This window comes from Acanthochromis polyacanthus, chromosome 3 (assembly GCF_021347895.1).
Source record: "Acanthochromis polyacanthus isolate Apoly-LR-REF ecotype Palm Island chromosome 3, KAUST_Apoly_ChrSc, whole genome shotgun sequence".
Classification (NCBI taxonomy): domain Eukaryota; kingdom Metazoa; phylum Chordata; class Actinopteri; family Pomacentridae; genus Acanthochromis; species Acanthochromis polyacanthus.
The window spans coordinates 39,677,250-39,689,737 of NC_067115.1; the positions used below are offsets into that span (position 1 = coordinate 39,677,250).

General features: G+C 38.8%; 1 protein-coding gene and 1 long non-coding RNA gene across 8 annotated transcripts in view; one reads left to right on the forward strand and one right to left on the reverse strand.

Annotated features, from left to right (window-relative positions):
• Nucleotides 1–2,971: 2,971 nt before the first annotated feature.
• Nucleotides 2,972–9,334, forward strand: LOC110966400 (G2/M phase-specific E3 ubiquitin-protein ligase-like). Of its 7 annotated transcripts, none has more exons than XM_051945681.1 (11): nucleotides 2,972–3,327; nucleotides 3,873–3,944; nucleotides 4,135–4,212; nucleotides 4,294–4,341; nucleotides 4,621–4,791; nucleotides 4,871–5,167; nucleotides 5,270–5,846; nucleotides 6,881–7,059; nucleotides 7,321–7,487; nucleotides 7,626–7,840; nucleotides 8,144–9,334. In XM_051945681.1, the coding sequence occupies exons 1-7, from the start codon at nucleotides 3,082–3,084 to the stop codon at nucleotides 5,456–5,458; spliced, it is 1,101 nt and encodes a 366-aa protein (XP_051801641.1). In that variant the 5' UTR covers nucleotides 2,972–3,081; the 3' UTR covers nucleotides 5,459–5,846; nucleotides 6,881–7,059; nucleotides 7,321–7,487; nucleotides 7,626–7,840; nucleotides 8,144–9,334. The 7 variants fall into 7 exon arrangements, with proteins under 7 accessions (XP_051801641.1, XP_051801639.1, XP_051801642.1 ...); XM_051945679.1 differs by having other exon boundaries at nucleotides 8,162–9,334; XM_051945682.1 differs by having other exon boundaries at nucleotides 7,771–7,840.
• Nucleotides 9,335–11,899: 2,565 nt separating this feature from the next.
• Nucleotides 11,900–12,488, reverse strand: part of LOC127533185 (uncharacterized) — a 187,477-nt gene continuing 186,888 nt past the window's right edge. Inside the window, exon 3 of the long non-coding RNA XR_007940959.1 lies at nucleotides 11,900–12,385. This is a non-coding gene — a long non-coding RNA (uncharacterized LOC127533185). The remainder of the gene's footprint in view (nucleotides 12,386–12,488) is intronic.

Here is a 12,488-nt window from a genome sequence, read left to right on the forward strand (position 1 = left end):
AATAATAATAAAAAAATAAAAAATACTAATAATAATAACAATAATTATATATATATATATATATATATATACACACACACATACACACACACATACATACATACACACACATGAAATAAATAAAATAGAATAATGATAAATAAATAAAAATAGTACAAGACACACAACACTCAACATTCAGCAGCTCATCCCATATCACCCCGTCGTTTAAGATATTCCAACAGCTGTTTCCATACATTTTCAAATTCCTCTACTCTACCTCTGATCATGTAAGTGAGTTTCTCTAATACAATACAGTGTGCCATCTCCTTCACCCATACATTTATTGGAGGTATGTCCATTTTCTTCCAAGATAGAGCTATTGTTCTCCTGGCCTGCAGGAGTCCAAAATCAATTAGAGTCGACTGTATGGAATTAACTTCAAAGTTTTCTGGATATATACCTAAAATACACAGTTTGGCTTGGAGAGGCACTTTCAATTTAATAACTTGTGAAATAGTTTGGACAACTGTTTCCCAAAAGCTTTGTATTTTTGGACATTCCCAAACACAGTGGATTAGAGTTCCTTTTCCTTCGAGGCACTTAATACAAGTATCTGGAATGTCAGGGGACCAACGGTTCAATTTCACTGGCGTGATGTAGGATCTCATTAACCATTTATATTGTAATAATTTCATTCTGGTATTAATAGTTTGTGTCTGGGCTCTTATACATGCTGCCTCCCATTCAGAGTTTGATATATTTTCTTGTATATCTGATTGCCATGCTTCCATCCTGTCAGTGGCAGACTCTTTATCATGACACTTCAAGGCCTCATAAAACAAAGACACCTGCTTCTGTCCTTTTAAATTTGATATAATGATATTTTCAATATGTGATAGTGGTGGTTCAATCATTACGTTTTTATGTTTTGATGATATAAAATGTTTCAGCTGTAAATATTTGAAGAAATGTTTTTTAGGAATATCATACACCTGGCATAATTGTTCAAATGTAAGGAGGCTGCCCTGAATATAAAGATCTTCTATTTTCCGCACACCTTTATTTGTCCACATTTTAAAGCCCCCATCTGCTCTTCCTGGACTGAATTGCATATTGTCCCATATCGGGGCAAAGCGGGAAATGGACGGAATGTCTCCAATATGCTTGTGTACTTTATACCAAATATCAATGGAGTTTTTCAGGAAAGGATTCTTTGTCATTCTTTTCAGGTTCTTTGGATCGGCTGAGTGTAAATACATGTTTAATGGGAGGCTTAAAGTAGAATATTGCTCTATATCTACCCACGCTGGGGGTTTCTATAGAGAAGTAGAACATGATTGCACGCATTTGAGCTGCCCAGTAATACCATAACAAATTTGGAAGCTGTAGCCCTCCCCTCTCATATGGCAGGTAAAGTAGTCTCAGTCTCAATCGAGGTTTTTTATTGTTCCATATAAATTTACTTAGAATACTGTTGGGTTTATCAAAAAATGTTTGTGGTAGAGGGAGAGGTAGGGATTGAAAGAGGTGCAAGAATTTTGGTAATATGTTCATTTTGATGATGTTTCTACGGCCCATCATTGAAACAGGCATGGTCATCCATTTGGTTAAGCTGTTCTCGACCTCTTCCACAAGTAGGTCATAATTTAAGGGTATAATCTTACTTATCTTGGGAGTAATTTTGACACCGAGGTAGGTAAATCCATCAGTTGCATTAACAAACGGGGTTTTTATAGCAGGTTTGATTCTTTCCTCTTCATTCATAAAGAGCATTGAAGATTTTGAAAAATTAATAGTATATCCAGAGAATCCACCAAAGAGATTGATCTGCTGCATTAAATTTGGGATACTAACTGCCAGATTTGTTAGGAAAAGGATAACGTTGTCAGCATACAAAGCTATTTTATGTTCCTGTTCTCCGATTTGGATACCAGATATATTTGCCTGTGCCCTAATTGTCATAGCTAGGGGTTCTAAAGCCAATATAAATAACATCGGGGAAAGAGGACAACCTTGGCGTGTACATCTTTCCAGTATAAATGGTTTGGAGATTATATTATTAGTTAGAATACTTGCAGTTGGGTCTGTGTATAGTATTTGGATCCATTTTAGAAAATAATTCCCAAAACCAAATTTAGGTAGTACGTTAAATAGATATGGCCACTCTATTCTGTCGAAAGCTTGACGGGCGTCTCGTGATAATACTGCAGTATCCTTGACGTTGGATTTTTCATGAATTATATTGAGCACTCTCCTGATGTTGTGGAACCCTTGTCGTTTTTGCACAAAGCCATTCTGATCATCATGAATTAGATTTGGAATGTATGTATCCAGTCTTTTTGCAAGAGCTTTACAGAGTATTTTAGTGTCCGAATTAAGCAGACTTATTGGTCTATACGAAGCACACTCTGTATCAGGCTTGCCTGGTTTTAAAATCAAAGTTATGGCTGCTGATCTCAGTGATTGGGGAAGGATGCCATTCTCATAAGATTCATTATACATTTTAATAGCGGGATGAGTAACTTCATTTTAAATGTTTTATAAAATTCAATTGGTAGGCCGTCAGGTCCAGGTGTTTTACCACTATTAATATTTTGGATGGCCTGTGACAATTCTTCAGCTCTTAAGGCATTATCTAATTCTTCTTTTGATTCATCTGTGATTTGGGGAAACTGAAGCTGGTTAAGAAAGGCATTCCTTTCCTCTATGTTTTCAGGACATTCTGATTTGTAAAGGTGCTGATAATATTCTCTAAAACTATCATTAATTTCCACGGGGTCCACTGTCACTCTTCCGGAAGACATCTGTATCCTGTTAATGGCCCTGTCAGATTGCATCTTTTTTATTCTCCATGCTAAAAGTTTCCCGGCTTTCTCTCCTTGATCGTAGTAAGACTGTTTGAGCCACAATAGGCTCTTTGCGATTGGCCACACTGTTAATTTCAGGAAGTAGTGGAGCTGTGAAAATAGCTTATTACATCCCAGTTATATTTACAGAAAAAGTCACCACAATATCAACTTGCATTGCAACTATGAATGTGTGACTCTGCTACTAGAAACAATTTGTACTGATGTTACATTTTTCTTTAAAGGAAAACCTATGAATGAGTCCCAGGAGGCCAGACACACAAAGTCCAACATCGAGTTGGACTGGACTTTAGCAGAGTTTCAAAATTTTATTTGCCAAAGCTACCCTCACATAAGGCTACGTTTGGTAGACTTTCAATTGGCCAGAGCAGGCAAAGGTCGCAGGATGAAAATTCTACATGTGAGTTCAGTGCGGGAGCTAAAAGCAGCAGTGGGTAAAAGCCGCATTTACATTGTACCTCAAGCCAATGTCTTGCAGGTAAGTCATTTTATACTCTCCATGGGTTGTATCAGTGGTTCTCAGCCCTGTTCCTCAGGACCCCATGTCCTGCATGTTTTAGATGCTTCCCTGCTCCAACACACCTGACTCAAATGATCAGCTCATCATCAGGCTTCTGCAGAGGCTTGATGACGAGCTGATCATTTGAATCAGGTGTGTTGGAGCAGGGAAGCATCTAAAACAGGGGTGTCAAACTCAGTTCCTGGAGGGCCACTATCCTGCATGTTTTAGATGCTTCCCTCTTCCAACACACCTGATTCAAATGATCAGCTTATCATCATGCTCAGCAGAAGCCTGATAACGAGCCTGATCATTTGAATCAGCTGTGTTGGAAGAGGGAAACATCTAAAACATGCAGGATAGTGGCCCTCCAGAAATGAATCTTGACACCCCTGATCTAAAACATGCAGGACATGGGGTCCTGAGGAACAGGGTTGAGAACCACTGGGTTATATCATACTACAATCAAGTAAATGTTCAGTAATGTGTATGCCCGTAAGTGAAGTTATCCTCTCTACTCTTAGGTGACATCCACACCTGCCATTTCAACAACTGCAGATGAGACTGCTCAAGTGGAAAATGTGGTTTCAGACCAGGTAAATTATGTTAAAATTATTTTACATCTGTATTCAGTGTTAATATTGTCTCATTTTAATTTGTATTTTGATGTACTTGCTGTGTGATGTCTGAGCTGTTATACATAAAACCGTTAGAACATAAGCTTTGTGTGTGTACTATTTGATGGTGTATTGTGAGAATCCCCCTTTTTTTTCTGTTCTACTTGAGGCTCTCCAAGAATGGCGAGCAGTGCGAGCCAATCAAGAGCAAGAGTATAATGAAAGCTTGTTGGTGGATCAGGAGATGGTAATATTTTCAAGCATACTATGGGTATTTAAATGCCACTTCAGTAATTAGACGTACATTTTAATAATTACTTTTTGATAGGAGTTGAAGAGACTGGCTTATCAGGCCTGTGCAGCAAGTCGCCAAAAGGTTTGTGTTTTTAATGCAATTTTGTTTAACTATTTGAAGATTTTTTTCTTAAGAGAGAAATCACTTTTCAGGCTATTGTGGCAAGATATCAGCGGATGGCTGGATGTGATGAACCCTCAGATGGGGTATTATTGAAATTCGAATATCCCAATGGACAAATCACTTATGAGGAAATTCAACTTGTCTGATCAAATTCAGGTGACAAATGTTCACCTCAAGAGTCTTGCTTTGGTTCGGTGTAAAACTTTCATGGTGTAACACTGTCTCATATCTTTTTAGATGTTGTTTGACTTTGTTGGACAAGATGATATTGCCAATGAAATCTTTGTGGTTCAGGAGGCCACATCATCAAAATCAATCGAGAGTACTTCCTCTGGGTCAATCATGGATCACGGAATACAATCATCCGCAGTTCTATATGTGTTGTGGTTCTCTACTGAGGATGTACAGGTAAATGTTCATTTTATTTTATTTGTCTCACATTTTGGATTTTCCAAGCTCATTAATTTTTTTTTCTATTTGTCTTAAGACATATCTTTCAGATCAACAAAATGATAGCACTCATGGCCTACACCACACATCTCTCTGTCAGTCATTGTCTGAGCCTTCCACCCAGCCGATGCCCGATGTGCCCTCTCTTCGCCTGATGCCCACCTCTCCTCAGCCAGCTATCGCTGTGCCCGCTCACGAGCCAATGCTCGATGTGCCCTCTCTTCGCCTGATGCCCACCTCTCCTCAGCCAATGCCTGCTGTGCCCACTCCCCAGCTGATGCCCACTGTGCCCTCCTCTCAGCCATCGCTTTTTGAGTCTTCCACTCAAGCACTGGTCTCTGAGCCTTCTGTTGTGCCTCTATCACCTTGGAACTCATACTCTGAAGAAATCTTTAATTTTCATGAATAACCATCACTCCCTCCTTCATCTTTCCAGGAACCAATTGTTATTGAAGATGAGACAGTTGCCCAAAATCTGTCTCCTACATCGACCAATCGCATCAAAGGGGGACCTGTGGATGAGTATTTTTTTTTTTTTTTTTTTGTTTATCAGCTTGACTTTATATGGTTTCTGTATGTACGTGTATGTTTCCCCTTTGTATATATCCTAAAAGGCTACACTTAACTAAAGTAAGCATGATCACAGTCTAAGTCTTCATATTTAGTATATGAATAAAACTCATGAAATTATTTTGGTTGCAGGATTGCTCTACAGATCATATTGAAAAAACTGGTCAGCCAAGTTGATGGAGACTTGTGTCCTACCAGCAACCAAATAAATGTGTGTCGGAATAATGTTTTAATGTGTAGCCTGCGAGCTTTCAAAAGGAGGAGTTTCAACCCTGAAGCTAAACTGGATGTAGTGTTCGTGGATGAAGATGACAATGGTGAGGGGGCAGTTGATGAAGGGGGTCCAACAAGAGAGTACCTAAGGCTATTGATGAGAGCCATCCACCAGTCAAACATCTTTGAGGGACATGAGAAAGACCGGCAGTTGTGTCTTGATACTCAAGGTAAGTTATTACCACATGACTGTCCTGATTCAACTGACAGAATTCCAAGATGTAGATGCACCTCATATCTATGCTGTGTTTAACTTGACCAGGTGTCATCTTTCTTACATTTTGTTTATGTGGCATATATATGTCACGGTAGAGATTGCGATTTGGTAGAATTGGAGTTTCTACCAGTAGAGATTGCGATCACAATCTCTACTGGTAGAGACTCCAATCCTACCAGTAGAGATTTGTCAGGGCTAAGGTTAGACTTTTAAGGTTAGGTTCAGGGGTCAGGGCAGGGGTTAGATTTAAAGGTCAGGGTTAGTTAAGGTTAGGGTCAGGGCAGGGGTCAGATTTAAAGTTCCATCTCTACTGGTAGAGTTTACAATCGCAAACAGTAGAGACTCCTATCGCAATCTCTACTGGTAGAAACTCCAATTCTACCAAATCGCAGTCTCTACCCTGACATATTTATTAGAGATATATTATAAATTACATATTTATGTGTTTAATTTAAACTTCATTCAGGATAGTTTTTTGTGTGTGACTGGATTTTTCTGGATGTTTTATGTTAAATTAAAAAGTGTTTTTATTATTTAAAAGTGCATGCGTATTATCCAGCTGCAGTGGCTAACTTTGACCAGCAGAGGACGCGTTTGCTACACAGTAGAGCAGTTGTAAGAAAATCTTGCCTGTTTGTTGACGTTCCAAGAAGAACACAAAATCAGCTTTTGTTTGTTGTTGTAGCGAATGTTAAATTTATATTATATATTTCAAAAAATAAATGTCAATCTCAAATTAAATGTGTAGCGGAGGAAGGCTCCGTTCTGTCGCACGCTATATTTGTCAGTGCTTTGGTTTGTTAGTCTTTGGTTAGAATTGTTTTTTCATGATTCTTAAAGTAATTCATGGCATTGTGCCTTACCTTTTCGGTGCACTGGACAACTTTTGAAAGGTGCATTAAATAGTTACACTAATATTAACCCTTTTTTAAAATATTACAATTATAGAGTATTACATCAGAATAATTGTCATTTTTTTAATTTAAGCTTTGCAGACTTCACTGTACGAATGGGCTGGGAAAATGATAGCTCTGTGTGTCATCCACGGAGGAGTTGGGCCTCACTTCTTCTCTGAAAGGCTGTACCAGCAAATCTGTGGGTTATCAACACCTGCAGCCACAGTGAATGAAGTTGGTGACCACACATTTAGGGAACAGTTAATCAAGGTAAGAAATTAGAATGAGAGACATTATACTTGACCGTACATTCTAATGTGATGTAACACTTTCAGTTGCTTTCTTTTGAGTTTATATAATATTGAAGCACTGCTTCAGTAGAATGTTCAACTGTTTGTCAAATTAATAATGGAAAGGTATCCTAATGGGCATATTTTAGATTCTTGTCTTCTACACGTTTACTAATGTAAAACACTTTTTTCATTGTATTTCTTCTTTTCTTCCTCTTACTTTCTTTATTTTTACATTCAGGAAGCAAAAACAGTCCAGGAGCCAAACGATGCGATTGCAGAGGCAGCAGACAGTCTCAGCATTATAGGTGCATTGAGACATGTGTCCAGCATGGAGGAGAAGGATTCCCTTGTTCAGTCAGCTGCAGACTTCTTTGTAAATGGAAGATTGGCGAGTGCCCTGGACCCGTAAGTAACACACTTGAGTCTTTTTTTTTTTTTTTTAGTCCAGGAAAATTTATCTGTGTTATCCCTTTTTTTTTTTTTTTTTTTTTTTTTTTTTTTTCCCCCCCCAAGTTTATGTTTTTTTTTTTTTTCTTTTACTAGGTTTGTTGAAGGGTTAAGAACCCTTGGCTTACTGGAGGAGCTGAAAAAGAATCCAGCTGTGTTCTACGACAAGTTTGTCAGTCAGGAGAAGCCGTTACAAGCGAAGGACCTATGTACTCTGTTTTCTGTGGATTTCTCTGTGCAGGGCAGCAACAGGAGAATCGGCGAAAACACGACAATATGCTATTGGCATCACTGGTTGATTGACGTTGAAGGTAAACTATACGTATATTGTAAAAGATATAAAATGATGGACTTTATAATTACAATTAGTGGTGTTAATTTTGAAGGTTAATGAAAGTCAGAATAGTAATAGCATCTTACAGTGTCTACATAGCTTACATACTTGCCAAGCTGTTTTGGTAGAATGAAAAAAGTACAACAACAAAGTAGTGTTTCAAATTAAAATAAATATGGGGCTTTTTTTTTTTTTTTTTACTCTTATTTGAATTATTGTGTTTGCCATTCATAGCTGTAGGGATTATACAGTGTTGATATATTAATAGGACTTTTTTCAGCCCTTTTTTGTGTTACAGAAGGAGAATGCAGTCCACTCACCCTTGAGAATGTATTGGAGTTTACGTCTGGAGCCTCAACGGTGCCTCCACTGGGATTCCACACCATCCACAGATTCAGTTCCTTCATGAGGGCAATAGAGTGTTTCCAGAAGCAAACACATGCAGTCTTGTTCTCCGCCTGCCTATTCACTCTTCCTATGAGGACTTCAGACAATACATGACAGATGGAGTTTTGCAAGCTCCAAGCTTTGGACTTGCATAATGCGTGCCTTCTGTAAAATGTAACTGAAGTGTGAGCCGGCACAAGGGGATGTGGCATTTAATTTGTTTTTCGTTATACCTTTGTTTGTTGTGCATGTATTTATGGTTTATTGGGTTTGTTTTGCATGTATTTATGGTTTATTGGGTTTGTTGTGTGTTTTTTGGGTTAATTTGCATGTTAAATTAGTTGTTACCACCTACCTGCCATTGCCGTGACTACCCTGAATCACATGTTTTTCCCCCAATCACTGAGTCCCAGGCATCATTCTCAGCTGTGCATGATTGCAGCTGAATGGGAGCAGCAGAGGGAGAGACACCGAGACCAGAGCAGCGGAGAGACACCAGGCCACATTGCAACCGGGCTAAAGGGGCAGAAAGGCACACGCACGGGAGACCGCGAGCCCGTAAGTGTTACGACGTGATTCACACGCAGCGGCAGGGAGAAGTCCCTGCCTGTCGTGTAAGTATCGAGAGAGAGAGAGTAGTAGCACTTGGCGGACACGAGCTAAGCTAACGCTGTTGTCGTATGAGAACGCAGACTGCCGCTTGTTGTTGTGTGTTTACCTAAGGGTTCCCAGCGTGCCAGAGGAGCGGCTCGCTGGGTAGAAGTCTGAGATGAGTGAAGCGGCGTCGTGAGCTGACACACGTAAGGGCAGCGGTTTCCTTCACCTCTGGTGCGTGTGACCGAGGGGACCTCACCGACCTGGATCGGAAGGCTGCCTGTATCCCCAACTGCACTTTAGCCCCTCGGCTCAAGGACGGTGCCATTTTTAGTTTGTTTTAAGTGATTCTTATTCGTATCGTGTATTTTTGGCCCAGTTGTTTTATTGTATTTTAATGGACTTTTAGGATAAAACTATTTTTTTTTATTCATGGGCATTTTTTAAAACTGGTTTTAATTACATTTTATATTAAATCTTAATGACTGCACCTGCCTTTCTTGTCCTCCTTGGCAAATTCAAAGTGTGCTCCACCCGGTCATAACTCAAGCTCTGCAATATTTGCTCCTCTGGTCATTTACTCACACGTTCCACAATTCAACTTTTTCCCATAACCCATCACAGAAGCACATCTTTATTTGAGCTATATTGATGTTTTAGAAGCTTTTCTATGGTATGCTGTCTTTAAGCTAGAAGTTATAGGTTCGGGAAAGACAGAATTGCATGCCTTGTTTTTAGATGGTTTAAGTTAAGTAAGTTTACTCTAAAACTAATAGACATATTCATTAAAAAGGGCAAATTGGATGGACTGGCTGGACTGAATTGGGTTGTGACTGGCACAATTGGATGTTGTTGCAGAGATGTCAGTGTGGTGGCAAAACAATTTAATACCACTGTGTTCCTTTGACAGCCTGGTTAAAGTGTTAAAGACAACCTATCTAAATATTCTGCACAGTAATCTCCGAGCTCTTGTTTAAAGAGTTAAAAAAAAAACAATTGAGAATAAATTAGCCTTTAAAGGCAAAAAAAAAAATGAATTCTGTAAAACTGAGCATCAGTTTAATGAATGTTATTCAATATTTTTATAAGTTTTTCAGTTAACTCAGTGTTTAGCTGTTCGTGTGAAATTGTCTTTCATTTACTTGTGATTATTTTTACTTTGAATGTATTTCAAGATCTAAGCAATTTATTTTTTGTATGGTTTTACCACACACTCAAATAATTATGGCAAAATGTTCGCTGCATTAAAATGTTGTAATATTCCTCTCCTGTTCCAAACATTCAAAGTGCAAAACAAAGTGTTTCAGAACACATTTTGTGTGTACCTCTTCAATGCAGCTCCCGCCAACTGTTCACACCTCAGCCCCAAGCATCCAACTCTGGACCATGCTCCACTGTCACCAGAATTACGACATGTGAAATTGCAGGCAAAAAAGTGCTTTTTATTGAAAACAGTAAATGTATGTTTGTGGTGTAGTAACAGAATGCGGTTTCAGAAAATACTGATTTCTTTAATTCCTGGCTCTTTGTGTATGAAATCTGTTATCAGATATGTTGGTGAATTCATTCATGTAGGCCTATATATATTTGTGTGCATACAAAAACAATCAAGAAACAGCTTGGTAATAGCAACAGAATTTGACAGACAACTGCAGCTGTTGTTACTTAGAGCTTAAACCTGCAATGCCTTCTCATCATCAGATCAACATCAAGTCGCCAAAAGTTAGTAAATACAAACGGTAAGTAAATTTAGAAACAGTACAAATAGTTTGTTAGCCATACATTTCAACAACACACCCAACCACCTGTAACACAGTTCAAGGAGACAAATCGCATGACAAAACAATGAAAAAATACTGTTGACCTCAAATGCTTTTCATTCATCAGCTTTAGCTGCACACCAAACATATCTTATTTTAGCAATGAATATGGAATGAAATGGATACAAACAATACACTTTAGCTTTGAGCTTGGAATTGGAGTGTACTTACATTTGCAAAATACTGATAATCTCAGCACAGCAAGACTGATATTTTGTCTTTGGATCAGAAATGTGTTGAATTGCATTCTGCACATTTCTCTGTTGTTGCTGAGTGAGGATGAGTTGAGGTGGTTCTACATTTACAGCTGGGAACTCTTCCTCATCAAGAGCAGGCAGTGTTTGAATTCCATTCTGGTCTAGAATGGTGTCAATGTTTTGTTTGCTGTAGGGATTTTCCCCAAAAACATTGTTGACAGCCGTGCTTTCTGTTGCAATGTTTGTAAGCATGCCCTCTGTCCAGAGCTGATTTGGTGTGTGATTATTTTCTGTTCGCAGTGGATGGAGGTTCCAGGCACGTCTAAAGTGCTCTAGTCTGTTTTGAATCTCAGGAAGATAAACAATCTCTCGTGCTAGTTTGTGGACATCATTATCTGGGTTAAGGATGTCTAAGTCCTCGAAGGAGTAGAACAAAAGGTAAAAGTGCTGCAATACATGCAAAAATACATCACGCCAAAGGCGCTCAATTCTCTGTGCACTGATTCCCCAGTTATTACACCTCTGTGTTCAAGTCCTTGAACAAGATGCATGAATAAAGCCACATGGATGTTTTCACCACCATGGTCAGATCGGACTCTTGATGGTAGACCATAGAGGCATGTTGCTTTCAAAAAATGTGAAAGCACTGTTGAGGCACGGTTGTCCGTGCTGCAATTAAGGTATGTGATCAGACGGGAGTATCCATCAATAGCACCTATTGATGGATATTGCTGTAATGTGTTTTTCTGTGTTGCTGATGTTGGGAAAATAAAATTGAAACATGCCATGTTCACTATTTTGATTTTGTTTTGTATATAATACTATGCAGACAGTCCAGGTCCTCCAGACACTACAGAAGAAGAAGAAGATGAAGAAGCTGTCCTACAATCCTACATTTGACTATTTCTGAATCTGGGAACCACCCCTGAACACCAACGGGCTGCAGTCATTCTCTGAAATCCACGTTTTTCAGCCATTTTTGCTGGAATTTGTGTTTCCCCATTTCCCAGCCTGGTCCAGCCTGCCAGCCACTTTAAAAACATGCAGTTTTTAGAAATTGTACCCACCCGGCTGGAACAATTATCTCAATGCTTCGGCATGTTTACGCAGATGCACATACCTGACAAATCGCAGTCTATAAATATATTATTGTCAATTATTTTCTTGAAAACTGCAGAAAGAAATTTTAATGCCACCGAGAATCAAATTTAATGATTTTTAATGCCATTTAAGGCCTTAATTTCTGCAAAATCAACTTAATGACTATTAATGTTCTGCAGAAACCCTGTTGTATTTCTGCTACAGCAGCAGAGATGAAGTTAAAAGTGATAAATAGAATCTGTGAATACTAAGAACAGAGAATAATAAACTGCTGAAAGAGTTGGTCTGTCCTTCTGTCAGTGAAAGCTAAACAGGAAGTGGTTCACTGAGGATGTCGTCCATTCAGTCTCCTTCTTCACAACCAGATGAGGTTTTCCTTCTGTTGGCTTCACTCAGAAGATCCTCACAGTGAACATGAGACACCTGAGATGAAGAGAGATGTCACAGTATCAGCATCAACAGCAGAGGTTCATTTTAAAGTATCCCTGGAAAGATTTCCTATTTCATATAGTTTTCCAAGCACTGA

Coding starts and splice junctions, on each gene's coding strand:
- LOC110966400 (XM_051945681.1), top strand. CDS start 3,082: ATGAATGAGTCCCAGGAGGCCAGACACACAAAGTCCAACATCGAGTTG. Junction 3,328..3,872: donor CTCAAGCCAATGTCTTGCAG/GTAAGTCATTTT, acceptor CTCTACTCTTAG/GTGACATCCACACCTGCCAT. Junction 5,168..5,269: donor AGTCTTCCACTCAAGCACTG/GTCTCTGAGCCT, acceptor TCATCTTTCCAG/GAACCAATTGTTATTGAAGA.